This window comes from Callithrix jacchus, chromosome 8, assembly GCF_049354715.1.
Source record: "Callithrix jacchus isolate 240 chromosome 8, calJac240_pri, whole genome shotgun sequence".
Taxonomy (NCBI): Eukaryota; Metazoa; Chordata; class Mammalia; order Primates; family Cebidae; genus Callithrix; species Callithrix jacchus.
In genome coordinates, this window is record NC_133509.1 from 19,959,682 (window position 1) to 19,976,265 (window position 16,584).

At 40.6% G+C, this 16,584-nt stretch overlaps 1 protein-coding gene across 35 annotated transcripts in view; it reads left to right on the forward strand.

The window, feature by feature from the left end:
- The first annotated feature begins 1,024 nt into the window (after positions 1-1,024).
- The window catches only part of NEO1 (neogenin 1), a 244,174-nt gene continuing 228,614 nt past the window's right edge, over positions 1,025-16,584 (forward strand). For 34 of the 35 annotated variants that reach the window (XM_009005211.5, XM_035259163.3, XM_009005216.5 and 31 more), the window contains exon 1: positions 1,925-2,196. In XM_009005211.5, the coding sequence (XP_009003459.3) occupies positions 2,067-2,196 (130 nt within the window). In that variant the 5' untranslated portion in view covers positions 1,925-2,066. Of the gene's footprint in view, positions 1,366-1,924; positions 2,197-16,584 lie in introns of those variants that run through there. The other variant, XM_078333622.1, reaches the window with a different exon arrangement.

Genomic DNA, 16,584 nt, shown 5'->3' on the forward strand with positions numbered 1-16,584 from the left:
TAAATGTAAGCTTCACTTCAGAGTCATATTACACATGTTATAGGTTTAATATAATGAAATTTTTCCAGACTTAGAAAAGATACCAGGAAATTAACATTTGCAAGGCAATTTACAGTTTCCAAAGAGCTTTTCTCATTAATTATCTCAGAAAAACTGAATAATGATGTGATTATTAAAGGTTAATTAAGCAAATACTTGTGAAGTAATTGGGAGGTAATCTATTTCTAATTTAACAGGTCAATCACGGGTATTTAGGAAATATTTTTGCTGGTTAACAACTCTAACCAAAACAAAAAGGTATTTAAATGGTTTTCCTAGTAAAAAACCATAAGCCTGTGTTTGCTCTATTAAAGAACTGGGATGAAAATTCCTAATTTCACCGTTTTGATGATTTAAGAGGTTTTATGAAGATTCTGAGCTCTTCCCTCCCGATGTTCCACGCCTTATATTGTTCATTTTGGTGCTTTAGAATATCTGAAGAAAGTAACTACGAGAAAGCACAGAGGGATATGTTAGTGAAATAGCCATTTTCTTGTGGGAAGCAAGATATTTCGGTTATCGACTATACAGAAAAGTGAATAAAACCGAACTCCTATTAACCACCAAACATGACTCTAATTGCATAATCACACAAAGAAATGTTCCTTAAAAAATTTCCATGGGTGCAGTATATAAAACGATCAATAGTCTCATCAGCAGTGGAACTACAAACTGCTTTCTCCTAACTTTGGGTAGCCTGGGTGCTGCCTCACGATTACTAAGTGGTTTAAAATCATATCCCGCTTGTTCCCTGGTTTATTAGCGAAAGACGTGATTCCCAGGTAGGAAAGCGAGAAGTGTCCCGCAAAGGTACAGGTAAAACCTAGCAGTTACTGAGAGAGGACTGCCCCCCGGGGAGTCCCAAGGCTCGGTCCGGGCCCCCGCACGAGCTGAGGAACTGGACAGCGGGCACCTTTGTCTGCGCCTAGTTCCCTGGACCCGGGCCGAGCGACGCGGGTGGGGGCGCGGGCCCCGCGGTCCGGGCGGGTCCCGGCGCTGCCCGGGGGAAACGCGCGGCGCTGGCGGCCCGGCCTGGAAGCCGGAGGTCAGCGGCAGCGCGGCCGGCCCCCTCCCACGGGAGCCGCGCCAGGCCCAGCAAGAGCCGGGCAGGATCGCTATTGTTTTTGGCAAGCACATAAATCCCCACGCCGACCCTCTGCGCACCCAGGTTTCCTCCCGGAGGCCATTCGGTTTCCTCTGAGGCCCTATATAGAGGCTCCAGGCCCCAATTGAGCAGAGGTGCGCGCCCGCGCCGGCCTCGCGGACCAGCCTAAGCTCGGAGCGCCTCCCGCCCTCAGGTCTCTGCAGCCAGAGGCGTCTGCGGAGGTGAGATGGGGAATTTGTCCTCGGGGCGAGGAGGAGGAGGCCGGGGCGCGCGGGGCCGAGGGGCTGCGGCGAGCGGGCGGGAGGAGGAGAATCCGCTTCTCCGGGGTTTCCCTGACGCCACTAGCAGCAGCGCCCGGCGCGCGCGGCCCGCGCCCGTCCGCGGCTCTGGGGAGAAGGGGGAGGGGAGCGGGCCCGCCGCGGCCCGCGAGGCGGCAGCCGGGATTGGAGCGGGGGCGGACCGCGCGCAGAGCCCAGGAGGTGCAGGCGAGGGAGGCGCGCGCGTGCGCGTGCGCGTGTGCGCGCCCGGGACTCCGGACTCCAGCCCCCCGTCCCCCGCCCCCGCCCCCGCCCCCGCCGTCCGCGGTCTCCGCCCCCCTCGCGCTTGTGTGTAGAGCCGGAGTCGGCGGCGGGTGGCGGCGCCTGGAACCTGGAGACCGATTCCCCCCCCCCCGCCCCGGAATGTACTGACTCCCCCTCTCCGCTCTCCTCCCCTCCCCGCCCCCCTGCAGGAGGGAGGCGCCCCCGAGTCTCCCCTTCCGCGAGAGGGGCCGCGCGGGCTGGGCCGGGCCGGGCTGGAGCAGCGGCGGCCGCGGGAGCCGAGCCTGCAGCGAGGACCGGCTGAGGCGCGCGGGAGGCAAGGAGGCAAGGGCTCCGCGGCGCTGTCGCCGCCGCCGCCGCCGCCGCTCACTCTCGGGGAAGAGATGGCGGCGGAGCGGGGAGCCCGGCGACTCCTCAGCACCTCCTCCTTCTGGCTCTACTGCCTGCTGCTGCTCGGGCGCCGGGCTCCTGGCGCCGCGGCTGCCAGGAGCGGCTCCGCGCCGCAATCCCCAGGTAAGCGGCGGGCGCGGGCCTGGGGGGCGCGGGGGCGCGGCTCCGGCTCCGGCGCCGGCGGCTGCGGTGTTTTTGTTTAGGATCTTGGAGGAAACATGCAGGAACTTCTCTGCCTCGGCTCCGGTTGCCGAAGAGAAAGGGGATAGCGCATGGTGGGGAGGCGAAGGGCGAGAGGGGGCGCCGCCGGGGGAGGGGCGGCTGCTGGGGGACAGATCGGGGGCGCCGAGGTCTAGTTCCGCGCTTTGTACCTGGAGGCAGGTTCACCCCTCGCCTCTCTCCCCTCCCCCAGGCTCATCCCACTTGTAAGAGTGGGACATTCTTGTGCTCACACTGGCACCAGTAGAGGCCACTACACACCTCATTAAATAAACAATCGGATGGCCAATTCATTAATTTTCAGGAAAGGAAAGGGGAGGGGGCTTGAACTCCTAGTTCCCTGGCCAGGGATTTCCCAGCCTCCGAAGTCTCGGGGAAGCGCTGGCTGGTCTCGAGGGACTCCTCGCGCGGGGATTGGAGCAGGAGTCTGCGGAAGAGCGGGGGTGTCAGAGGGGCACAATTGCCTGCTCACAAACCCTGGTGTTGACTTAACGATGAGGACGCCTTGGAGAGCGGCTCGGAGTGATCGTATCTGTTAGTGTTTCCGTTATGAAATGCCTCTTCTTTCCTGGGGATTGCAACTATATTTACAGCCTGTTAACCACTCTTAACCAAGGGAATTGTCTAAGCATCGGATTTTGAGTACTTGCACTATGTTTTCGGATGGCAATGTATAAACATATTGAACCTCAGAAGCCATTTGCAGTTCTGTTTTGGAATATTGTAGATTGCTGAAATCACCTGCGTTCCTATTTATTTAAGGGGACCAGCGAACAAAAATGCCGAGCCTTCCGGGAAGGACCTTACGTACGGTATTGTTGAGCAGGATACACTCAGCAGTTGAAGGGCAAATTAGCATGTAATCTGTTAAAATTGTTTGTCCAAGATGGTGTACCATAAAACTTGACAAAACTTTCACTTGTGTGAGATATGAAATTTTTACCGTTGAAAGCAGTCTTACCGCTGATCCAGTACATGTTTTTCCCTGATTTATGTGAAATAATATTTAAAATCACACTGCAAGGTAGTGTGACTGATAAACTTTTCATTTCCTCGCAGTGTGTGTATGTAACGCATGGCTTTTGCCAGTGTTAAAGAACAGCTTTAAACCTAAAGTACCAGTGGGTATTCTCGAAACAGCTACGTAAACAACGGTGTTTTAATGTCAAATTAAACATTACTTATGTCAAAATCTGCATTTGCACATTCAGTCCATATACAATTTAGAACACATTTTGGTGCTGAAATGTAGGTTACTCTCCAGCTGTCTCTTAGATGGGCAAGAGAAATATAACTATCTTGGAAAAAAGTTCCTGTTACTCATGATCTATTTTATAAGGAAATTCATATGTAGTTCACCATGTATCAGGTAATAGATGGAGCTTTTGTTTAACGTTTTACAGATAATTTTTTAAGTAAAATGTTAGTAATTTTATTAGGATAATAAAAATAATGTAAGCAGTCTCTTAGGAAGTAGTCTTAACATCTGTTTCAACATTTACTCAATTGACAGGTTTTTTATTTTGCACAGATAAGGTGCAAGGCATATGCTCTCTGCCTTCATGGAGTTTACAGTCTGGTGTGTGGGTAGGAAAGATAACCATCCAGCTACTAATTATATAATTAAAAAATTGTGATAAGCACTACAAAGGAGAATAGGTTTTGAGAAAGTGGATACTGGAGTGACATAACCTTGTCTGGGTGTTAGGGTGTCTCACAAGAACTGAGATCTGAGGAATGAGTAGGAGTGGAGGTGGGGAGGCTCACAGGTAATTAGTGTTGTAGTTGGTTCTAGAACATAGATCTTCTGATTCTCGGTCCAGAGTGCTTCCTATAAACCTCTCTGCTTCGTTACAAAAGTCAAAGAAATAACTGCAATAAGGAGGGGTTGGTCAGTTCTGCCATAAAACTGCGGAAGAGATCAAGGGACTGGAGAACTGAGTAAGCAGGAACTGGAACGAGCTGTCGGTAAATCAGATGTCCTTTGTCAGTAGTTTTATTTTTTTGTTTTTGTAGAGTGATAGACTCAGAAATCTTTTTGTAGGGGATTATAGTGAATAGATGGTAGAGAGTGGGTATGTTCAGTAGTAAAAGGTGGAGAAAATAGAGATCAGGGACAATAGGATAAATGGAAGGTATTTTTCCATCTGAGGTTGGACATAGAGACATATGGAGGTGGAGGAAAAAGTAACAAGTAAAGGACGGGTGATAGAAAATGGTCAGCAAGGGAGGAGGGTTGGAATTGAGTAGGAACACAATCTTGTATTGTGAAGAAGGGTAGATTACTGAAAAGATATGTAGGGACCTTGGGGAAGATGACATGACAGCAGTCTGTGCAATGCAGGTCTTCTCTGTTTAGAGTGGACATTCTTCACTGAGGACTCTATAGCTTCTGTCTGAACCATTTATTTCATGATGTGATTCATTGCCTTACAGGGTAGTCCGTTCTGTGTTGAATTACTTCTGTTAGAAAATTTTGCTTTATACAGTACATTTCACTGTAGTTTTCACCCTCCCCACCCTTCTTACATTTTTCCATCTTTTCTTGCCTTTTTCAGCATTTCCCTGTCTTCTGATTAATCTCTCCTCTGATTAATTCTTCATCTGTCTTTCAGGCTTTTCTTTCACTCACTGATTAAATATCAGTATCTAAAGCTTATTATATGTACTCTCTGCTCTCTGCCACCTGTGAGCTAAGGACTCTCTTAGTCCACTCTTTCTCATGTGCCACTCAGTACCTTCACTAAATAGGCATCTTACATTACTCAAGTCCAAAGTTAAACGCTGTCATCTTCCCTTCTGCTTCCTTCATCCCCTTTCTCTAAACAAGAACAAACCAGTTCTTGGCCTCCTTCTCTCATGTTGTTAGAATGATTGCATGGATTTGTCTTGTGTTGCCTGCTTTGTTCATCACTGTTCATCCACTTGTCCAAGTTGAGATCAAGAAGACCTTCTCTTCCCCTGTTCCCATAGCTGATAGTTCTTTTTGCTTTTTACCTCTCAGCTATTTCTTGACTCTGAATCGGTATCTTTTCATCTTTATCCCCACCTGGACTAACAATAATTCGTCTCTTTGTCTTTACTGTTATCCTTGAGAAGTCTTGAGCTTTCTGAAGTATTTTCCTGAGTATGCCACTCTCCTACTTAAAATCTCTCATTAGTGTTCTGTAGCTTGGGTGTTAGAACTTAAACTCCGTGACATGGAGATTATGAGGCCCTTTGTATTCTTTTTATTTATTTATTTTTGAGACGGAGTTTCGCTCTTGTTACCCAGGCTAGAGTGCAATGGCGCAATCTCGGCTCACCGCAACCTCTGCCTCCTGGGTTCAGGCAATTCTCCTGCCTCAGCCCCCTGAGTAGCTTGGGATTACAGGCACGCGCCACCATGCCCAGCTAATTTTTTGTATTTTCAGTAGAGACGGGGTTTCACCATGTTGACCAGGATGGTCTCGATCTGTTGACCTCGTGATCCACCTGCCTCCGCCTCCCAAAGTGCTGGGATTACAGGCTTGAGTCACCGCGCTCGGCAGTATTCTTTACCTTTATTCTCACAAACCCAGTAAAGACTAGTCTCTTGTCACCCCTAACATGCACCTTGCATTCCACCACTCAGATTAACTACACAGCTTCAGGTCTCCTTGCCTTTTGCACATGCTGTTCTTCCTGTTAAGCCACTTCTCACCTTGTCCACTTCTGAAACTCCTTAGCTAGTCAGTGAATTTTTCTCCACCAGCTCCCTCTTCCAAAGAGAGTTTTGGTCACCATTCTATGTGTCCGTAGTTTCCTGAGTACTTTTTGTTTTGTATTATTTATTTTCTTATCTCTTCTGCTAGTTTCAACCTCCAAAAGGTTGGCCGGATTGTCTTTTTCACCTTTGTTTCCCTAGTGTAGCACTAACATCTGGCATAGAGAAGATAACCAGTAAATGTTTGTCAAATGAATGTTGAATTGCCTTTGTCTTTAACCCCTAGGGCCATACAGCACAAATCCAATTGCTTTATATGATGGCCCTTCACATGTCTAATCATATTTCGTGTGTACATGTTTGCATGTGTGTGTGGGCGCCCCTGCCCTTCCCCCACGGCCTTGTCCTTTTTAAGTTAACCATCCTTAATTCCTTCAGCCTCTCTTCACATTACTTAGTTTTCAGAGCTTTTGTGAGCTTGGTCATTCTCCTGGATATGCTGTGGTTTTAGTGTTTTTTGGTTTTATCATCTTTGGAAAGATCTTTGACCTTACTGAGTCATCTAAAAGAAAGGACTGATGCGTTGCTCTGCCTGTCAGAATGAGGCACAACAGAGATCATAGAGTTCTGGTATGAATGCTCAAAGAAGATAACAAATGTGACTGCTTTAAATAAACTGTATGAAAATTAATACATGACGTAGGATAGAGAAAAGACATATATGAAGGCAGAGGATATGGGGTATGACTTGTGGATCTACAACTTCACATACATCTGTAAGTTGGGGGACATAGGCAGGCAAGAATAATACCTTGCTTGCCTAACCGAATTGTCAGAAAAATCAAATGTAAAATTATTTATAAAGTACTGTACCTATGTAGAATGGCCTTACTGTTTCTTTGTGAACTTTAAAAATATTTTGTAATTCTATTAAATTATTTGAAAGTGTAGATTTTTTTTCTGTTGGCTTAATTGATCATTGTCAGTTTCTTAGGAGTTTTTCTCTACCACAATTAAAATATTGGGGTAACCTTAATGGATCTTATTATATGGAGGCTCTATTTAATAGTCTTTTTTCCAAACACTTTATTGTGTTAGTGACTTCCATGCAATTGGGGGGGTATTTACCATATCATTGGTAAGTGTTTAGGCTTCTGGGTAAAGCTGCATCAATAATCGGAGAGCAGTCAGAGGAAATGACTAGGTGAGATCATATTGACTGGAAAGCTAAGTGAAATTAAAAAAAATTTTGTGTTTAAGATTTTGAAAAATTAACTTTGTCATGGAACACAAGCCAGTGAAAGATGATTTTAAAATAGAAACCAAGTTTTGGATTCATTTAGAATGAAGAGAATTTTTTGATTTGAAAATTTTGTAAATAGCAGCAAAAAAAGTCCTTCAAACCCACTGATAGAAGTTTGGTATGTTTCTTTCTAGTTACTGTCTATATGGCGCATTATCTTTTTACATTGTAATCATGGTATATGTATGACTTGAATGTTTTCCCTTGATATATACCGTTCTTCTTTGTTGTCATATTATCTTTAAACCATTTGATTTTAAAAACTTACTTAAAATACATAAATATGTGTTTGTTTGCAGTCAAACTATAAAAGTACATAGAATACAATATTTTATCACTTCTCACAAATTCTATTTTTTAAACCCATAAATAACCCCTTTTAATATCTTCCCTTACATGTGCATATGTGTGTATAGTTTTATTTTTTTACACATAAGGAGGATTATACTACCTATTGTTGTTTTCAACTTGTTTTTTCACTTAGTGTGTTGGAGATCCTTCCATGCCAGTACATACAGATTTTCCTGTAACCATTATTTTAAATGTATTTAAATGTATAATAATCCAGGGAGCCGGGAGCAAATATAGTAATAGTGGCTAATAAATGTAATATTTGTAGAACACTCCCTGAGTTCCAGGCACTGTGCCATGCTCTTCCACATTTGCTCTTTCCTGTGAGGAAAATGGCAGTATCTTCACATTCCACAGTTGAGGAAACTGAGTCTCAAATATTAAGTGCCTTGCCAAAGGTCTCACAGCCTGTCATATGGAAAAATTGGCATTGGAATCCAGGTCTTTGCAACTTCAAAGCTTGTGTTCTTTATTCCTCTGCATTCTGCTGCTAATTGTGTATTCCCCTGTATTGAACTTGTTTTTGCTGTTTTGCTGTGATAAAGAATGTTGTGATGAACATATTCTTGCTTATGGTCTTCCTGTATTTTGGATTCCCACATACAGGATTGCTGGTGAAAAGTTAACCTGTGTGCATGTGGGGGTCAGGGTTCCATTTATTGTAGAAAAGTAATGATATCATTTGAGAATAATACCATTGACTAATACTTTTATAACTTTTTCAAGGTTTTATCACTTTTAATTGTGAATTTTGGGTACTTAAGGCCATATTTTAAAATGCAGGTTCATCTGTTAACTAAAGGTTGAGCTAATAACGACTAATTTCAAAGGTCCCTTCTACCTTCCAGTTTCTCTTACTCTGAAGTCTGTAAGATGGAACAGTGGATTTATTTCAGCTTAATAACTTCTATTCAGTTATTGTGTTCTAGCACTGGTCATTTCTGGTTTTCGGATATAAAAGCTACCTTTTGTCATTCCCTAAAGCTCAAGTTATTGTACACCTTTTTTTTCTAGTGCAAAGTAGTATATGATGGGAAAATCTGCTACGTTGCTTGTAAATAATTGTATATGATTTTATTTTTTATGTGCAAAAATGGCTTTAGGGCTGAGTTGTATAGGTTCAGTGTTAAGTAATTGTGCGGTATTTGAAGATATAGTACTACCAGATATATTAGATGCTTACTCTTAGGCTTAGAAGGGATGTAAACTGACCAGGTTACAGAGCTGGCTTATATGAACAGGTTTTGATTCCCTGTTTGTCTCCCATGTATAAACAAAAGGCAGGGAGGTATGGTGGTTATATATGTTTTATTTTACTGAATGAAGTCAGAGCTTGAATTCTGAGGAGTTAGCAGGTTGATCGTCTGAAATTCAGCTTGCCTGTCTCTGCTTTTCCTTTTCAAAAGAACCATTAGAAATAACGTTCTTTAAAATTATTTTATAGCAAAAATCCTTAAATTTAACTTTTTTTTAAAGTCAATTCTATAGGCAAAGCTAAGAGTTGCAGTAATTTTGGCTAATTATACACAAAATGACACTGTATAAATAAAGATGAATTGGACATGCTTTCCGTCCTCAGGAAGCATTTGGTCTGATGGTGGAGATGAGATAGATATTAGGTAACTTGATTCGGTGAGACAAAGTGCTATTACTGCTATAGGTAGAAAAATACATTCTGGAGTCATTATGTTACTGTTGATCAAGGAATAGTGCTGCTCTTCTTCATAATTTTGGTTCTGTATCTTTAGAGTAGTCCTAACTTAGTTTTATAAAGCTAGCGGACTAGAATTCTCAAGAAGGAGTTTCCTCTAAGTGATTACTTCGCGTTTGAATGTATAAGAATGCTCATAACTGAACCATCTTGGGGTGCAGCTACTCCCATGTTTTTTGGAAATCTGGAGATTGATCATACTGATTTTCAGAACTGTTTATTGTCAGTAGTAGTAAAACTTACTAAGCAGTCCTGAGCAGAGTGAATTTTTGAAATGATACTATGTGGAAATTGAAAATAGAATGTTTCTGTTTTTCTGCTGTAGTGGTAAAGAAAAAAAAATCCCCAAATGTGTCTTTATTTATGAAGTCTAATTAAGATAATAGCATTATAATTTACAAATTTAGGGATAGAATAACAAATTATAAGTTTCATTTATAATTTTAAAATTTACAGCATAGCTTTAAATGTAACAAGTAAAATTTTAAGATCTTTTTGGTTAATTCTTGAAAACTTTTGAAGTTGGAGGTAGGATTACTAGTTTTTTTTTTGAGACTGTCTCTGTTGCCCAGGCTGGACTGTAATGGTGCAATCTTGGCTCATTGCGTCCTCTGCCTACCAGGTTCAAGCCATTCTCCTGACTCAGCCTCTCGAGTACCTGGGACTACAGGCATGCACCACCACACCCTGCTAATTTTTTTTGTATTTTTAGTAGAAATCGAGTTTCACCATATTGGCCAGGCTGGTCCCGAGCTCCTGACCACAAATGCTATGCCCATCTCGGCCTTCCAAAGTATTGGGATTACAGGCATGAGCCACCGCACCCTGGCAACTAGTTGTTTTAAATTTATATAGTGTTGTGTATTCGAGGGATTGTGTGCATAAATTTTTGTGATGATAACCCCTTTTTTTACTTCTTTATTTTGAGATGGAGTCTCACTCTATCACCAGGCTGGAGTGCACTGGCTTGTTCACCACTTACTGCAGCCTCAACCTTCCAGGCTCAGGTGATCCACCACCTCAGCCTCCCAAGTAGCTGGGACTACAGTCATGTCTCACCTTGCCCAACGAATTTTTTTTTTTTTTTTTTTTTGGTATTTTTTGTAGAGACAGGGTTTCACCATGTTGCCAAGGCTGGTCTCAAACTCCTGGACTCAAGCAATCCACCTGCTTCAGCCTCCCAAAGTGCTGGGACTACAGATGTGACACTGTACCAGCCTAACCTGTTTACTAATAGTACCTCACCTACATAGAACTCAGCCATTTTGCACCCTACTTCCGGAATATAACTGAAGACTAGGGAATAAGAGAAATAATTTTCAAAGTAAATATGATTCTCAGAGTCCCAAATGACTTTGTTCAGAGCCTATCTTTAATTCATAGGCAGTTCTAACAAGCAGTGTAATCTAATTTCTTAGTCCATAGCTGATCAGAAGTGAGTAGAAGGACTATCCTGGAAGATGCCCCCGACAACAGAAGGTTGTGACAGTTGCAAGGAAAGATACTTAAACTAAGCATAAGAACACAGAGGTCTTCCCATATTCAGAAGTTATGGTCTCAGGCAAGTTGAGGAAAATCTCTTTCCCTTTCCGTTACTGCTAATGGATATTGCCTACCCCTGGCCTTTCCTTTTATCCGCTCCTACTGTAGATACAGTTGCTATCTGGGAGGTAGATCTTGCCTCAGAAGTCTCTTGAGTCTTAATCTCACCTCAAACTAATAAGGATTCAGGTTGATGCCTGAGGTAGGAAGAAAGGAAATGTGACCAGGAGGGGAGGTGAGGTGGCAGGGTTAGGGTTCCTACCCGTCTGGCTACAACATTTATCTTTATTGACAGTGTTAGTAAACCTGATTGCTAAAATATGTATGTAGGTTTTTAATTTGAGGGTAAAGTTAATTGTTGACTTTTTATTTTTGAAAATATAACATTTTTTACTGCGTAAAATAAAATGTGAAATCATACACTCCAGCCTATCTTCCCAGAGTAATCACTTTTAATAGCTATGGTTTGTTTTAGACATACAATTATATACTTGTATCCGGTGCATATATAGCAAAAATAACAAGTTGGATTTTGCTGTGCACACTGATTTTTAACTTGTTACAGGACATCTTTCCATGCGAGTGTGTATACATTTATCAGAGTTGTTTTGATAGCCATATGATATTGTATTTTATGGATATATCTTAATGTATTTAATCAGTTTCTTTTTAATGCTCCCAAATTTTTGATTGCAAACAAATGATGCACTTTTATAAGTGTCCCCATTTGTGTATATGTGCATGTAAACCACAGACTAAGTTTATGGATGTGGAATTGTAGGGCAAGAGGGCATGTGTATTCACATTATTTCCAAATTGTTTATTGAACAGCTGATTTACACTCCTTTGAACACCAAATAAGAGAGTGTCTGTTTCCACACATCTTTGCCAACATATTGGTTATTTTCAGATTTCTTAATCTTTTTGCCAGTTTGATAGAAGAAAAAAATATATGTCTGTAAATTTTATATTTTAAAAATATTAATGGAGTTCAGCATCTTTTCAGATTTTTATTGATGGTTTATATTGTTTCTGAGAATTGCCTGTTCATGTGTTTTATTCATATTTCTATATCTTTTCTCTAATCATTGGTTCATTTATAAATATACAGAATACGTAATTAAAAATAGGAATAATTTAAAACTTTATAATTTGTCAAAACTTCCATCGCTGCTTGTGGTTCTTAACTTAGTGATAAGCAAACTGAATAATTTAATTATCTGACTCCTGCTCACTATTGCTCATGCTTACCTGATGTGGATTCATAAGCTTTAAAACTGTTATAATCTGAGGAAAAAGTTAAATATTCATTGATTTGAGCAACAAATAGGAATTAAAACATGCTATTACCTCTTTTGACAGAACAATTTTGGTTTGGAGTGATTATGTTCATTTAGTCAAATACTTGAATGCCAGTTTGATCCAAGGTACTGTGGTGATTTAAAGTGGAAAGTGGATTAAAAAGAAACAAGTTTGAGAACAATAGATATTAGTTCCATTTTGGACACCTTGAGCCTGAGATGTCAGTAGAATATTCCTATAAAGGGATAACAGAATTAGGGCTCAGCTGAGAAGTCTAGACCAGAAATGTAGGCTCACAGGTTATCTGATGGAGATGATAGTTCAAGCCGTGAGTGTAGTTCATGACACTTAGGAGAGAAACAGAAAGCCTGGGGCAAAGACTTAGGCATACACCTATAGTTGGGTTTCCAAAGGAAGGAAATGTTCCTCTTGTTTATAGAAAAAATACCATTATTAAAGCTAAGTAAGTACCTAGAATAAGAATTATGTAAAATGATAAAGCTCAGTTTGCCTATGGAGGTTTATTGAGGAACACCTTTTTGAATAAATGAGCTAGAGCTAAAGTAATGTCACTTCTTTCCCTTAACCCTGCAGGCATGTTATGGCCCCAGGTTAGAACAGTAGGCAGGGAGAGCAAAGGTGTACAGAGCCAATTTTGAACAATTCTTTAAATGACATATATCATAACCACTCACCCTATTGGACTGAAATGGACAATGAATGACCTCATATGTGTGTCCATGCTAAGAACAGAGCCTGGCTTACTTGTGGCATGTAAAATGTTACTATTGTTGTTTCTGTTATTGTATACTAGATGGAGGGGCTAGCTAAAAAGAGATGAAAATTAGATAACATGATTTGGTTTTTATTTTTATCTGATGGCTGTATGTAAATAGATTGTTAAGTGAGTGAGCTTATGTTGAAGAGGAGAAGGATTTGTTTACTTTGGATATTCAGCTTAGTTTCTTAGGACTTGAGCTGGTTTTGAAGCCGTCAGTAGGGTTTTTAGATGGGTGGGCTTTTTTTATTTGTTTTTGGCCAGGAGGGTAAAATGCAGAGCAGTATGAAGCAAGGTAAAGGGAAAAGCAACAGAAATATTCTGTAAACTATTTCTTGAAAGGTTCATTTTTATTTTGGAGTTTATAATTTGACGTGTAGCAGAGGGGTGATTATTAGATGATGAAATCGTGGTGAGATAATCTGTCATGGTGGGAAGGAAGATGGAGATAGTGCATGTTCCAACTTTTAATGAAAATTAACTCTATCTTTATGTATTTGCTTTTTAAGGCTTCATTTATTTCCTGTTAGATGTTGTGGTCATCTTTGATGAATCAGTGATTTCTCTGGAGTTTGTTCAAAGCCACAGAAGTAAGCTTCAGGATTGTGTGTACTGGGAAATTCTAAGGAGTTAATGTTTGCCACTTTCTGAAGAATACTTTAAAAAAATTCTGTAAGTTTTGTGGAAGAGCGAATTTATTTCTTCTTCTATGTATGTGCATAGTAGCTTGACTTTCATATAAAATTTCTGTATCACAGTCATTTTCTTTCACAGCTCACTGGGCAGTTCTTCCTGCATCTAATGCTGTACTTAACCTAACTGTTTTCTAGGTACTAGGTACTTGATTTTTACAAAATTCGTTTGTAGCTTTTTGTATGAGTTTGCCATTAGAGATTTAGAAATTTCACCAGGTGGGAGATTATTTATTTATTTTTAAACCTGGCATATTGGTGTTGTATTTTACTTTGTCATTATCTTTAAATTCAGCAAGTAAAGTGAAAATTGTGTGTTGCTGTAATTCCTTTTTAACATACCTTAAGAAAACCCCAAGTTGGTGGCTGATATTTTCTTTCTCAGTAAGTTGGTCATTTATAGTTTTTCCACTCATGTTGGAGCAGATAATTTCTTTTGTTAACTACCAAATAAAGAGAAAAACTTGTACTATTGTAGAGAAACTTTTTTTAAAGATTTCGGGATTGCAGTATGATGAGATTGCTCATACTAAGGCATTCTGGAGCTGAGCTCAGCTGGTAGAAGTTCATTTCTCATATTTTGTGCTTATATGAATGGCAGGTAAAAAGACTTGTTCTGTTTAAATTAGTTTATATTCTCTCTCTGTCTCTCTCACTCTCATAGATCAATTATTTTAACTTAAATGTGTGTATGATGACTTCTCTGTACTTTGTGTACTTGTATTAAAAATTAATTAATTTAGAGACAGTCTCACTCTGTTGCCCAGGCTGGAGTGCAGTGGTGTGATCTCAGCTCACTGTAACCTGTGCCTCTTGGACTCAAGTGATCCTCCTGCCTCAGCCTGCTCAAGTAGCTGGGACTATGGGTGCCCACCACCATGTCCAGCTAGTTGCTTAATTTTTTTGTAGAGACAAGGTCTTACTGTATTGCCCAGGCTGGTTTTGAACTTCTGGGCTCAAGTAAATCTCCTGCCTTGGCCCCCTAAAGTGCTGGGATTACAAATGTGAGCCACTGCACTTGGCCCTGTAGTTGTATATTTATGTTATGTTTGTAGCATGTGGTTAGGTTTTGTTTTCTTTTGCCTGACCGTTTTTGTCTTCTTACTGAATTATGTCTATTTAATGTAATAGTTTATATATTTGGCTTTAAACCTCCCATTTTATTATTTACTTCTGCCTGCCCTGCTTATTCTGTATTCCCCTTTCTCTTTTTTCACGCCTTCTTTTTAAGTTATTTTGTATTTCCTTCTCTTTTAGCTTGCCAGTTATAATTTCTTTTACTATTCATTTAGTAGTTCCTAATGCATCTTTAACTTATTTGTGTGATTTCTTGGACAGTGCAAGGCCTTATAACACCTTAATTCCATTTGTCCTTCTCTTTTGTTTTTATGTTATTATGTTATTGTTGTGTATTTTAGTTCTCTGTATATTTAAGATACATCAGATGTTATTTCATATTCGCTATTCATTTAGATTTAGTTATTTAAATTCATTGTTATTCATTTAGATTTACCCATGTATTTCCTTTCTCAGTTGCTCTTCATTTTTTTTTCTGCATCTCTGATCTTCCATCTGGGATCATTTCTTTCTGACTGGAGAATATCCTTTAGCATTTAGTTAGATTTGTTGGAGACGAATTTTCTCAGCTTTTGTCGGTCTGCAAACGTTTGTATTTCACCTTCATTTTCTGATTTTTGAGTGGAGGGTGCTGGATATAGAATTCTATGTAAACAATGTATGCTTTAAGCACTTTAAATATGTTATTCCATTGTTCACTGAACTCTCATCTTTTCTAGTAAGAAGTCAGCTGTCTTATTTTTCTTCTTTTGTGAGTAATGTGCTTACCTCCCACCTTGGCTGCTTTTAAGATTTGTTCTTTATAGTTATGATTGTCAGAAATTTCACCATGACCTGCCTAGTTACGGTTTTCTTTGTAAATATCCTGCTTATTGAGCTTCGTGTATGTGTAGGCTGATCACTTTAATCACTTTTGGAGAGTTCTTGGCTTGGCTGTGATTCCTTCAAATACCTTTTTTCAAATATTTTTTCCAATGCCCCATTGGAATTTAGTTCACTTAGGCTTCCTTGCATCCTTATCTCTCTGATGGGTTCACAAAAACTATATATTTGTAGCTTATCTGCCTTGTTTTGGTTGTTAGGAGAATAATAGTCTCTGAAAACTTTACATTCTGATTAGAGGCAGCATTGTCTATATTGAATTCTTAATTTCATTTGTTGACTTTTTCAGTTCTGTAATTTCATTTTTTAAAAATAGTTTGCAGAACTTCTGCTGAAGTTCTCCAACCCTTGTTTTCATTCCTTTAACCCTCCATCATGTGTGTTCCTATAGGAGTTTTGCTTTTATGTCTGTTACATCACCCGATTTGGGAGGTTTTCTTTTCATGTTCTTATTTGTGATTGAATGCCAGGTGTTGTGTATGAAAAATTGTAGAGATTATCTGGATGATACTATCTCCTCTCAGAAAAAATTTACTTTTGCTTCTGGTAGGTGGTTATGCTGGAAGTACTGAGAATCTCATATCACATTACGTAGGGATTGAGGTGATTTAAAATTAGACTTTAGACTCTATGAGCCAAAATATTTTAGATATACCTTTAGTTCTTGGATGTAGCCCTCTGAGGTTCAGATCCACAGTTTAAGGAGTTTACCCTCCCTCTTGGCAGGCCCTCACTCCAATTTTTGTCCTCTTAGGACTTGAGTCTGTCAAAAGCTATCCTCATCTCAGCCTCTTCAGCAGTAACCTTTAGAATCTCTGCTGTAGAATCTCTGCTGATAGCTCTAGGCCAAAGGAGCCTCACATATCAGATTTGTCCCTTTGGCATTTCTTTCTTTTTGGATCTTGGTTCCTCAGTTCCTCATTGCCTTGATTGCCTTTACACAGATATTTTGTGTTTTGTCTAGTTTCT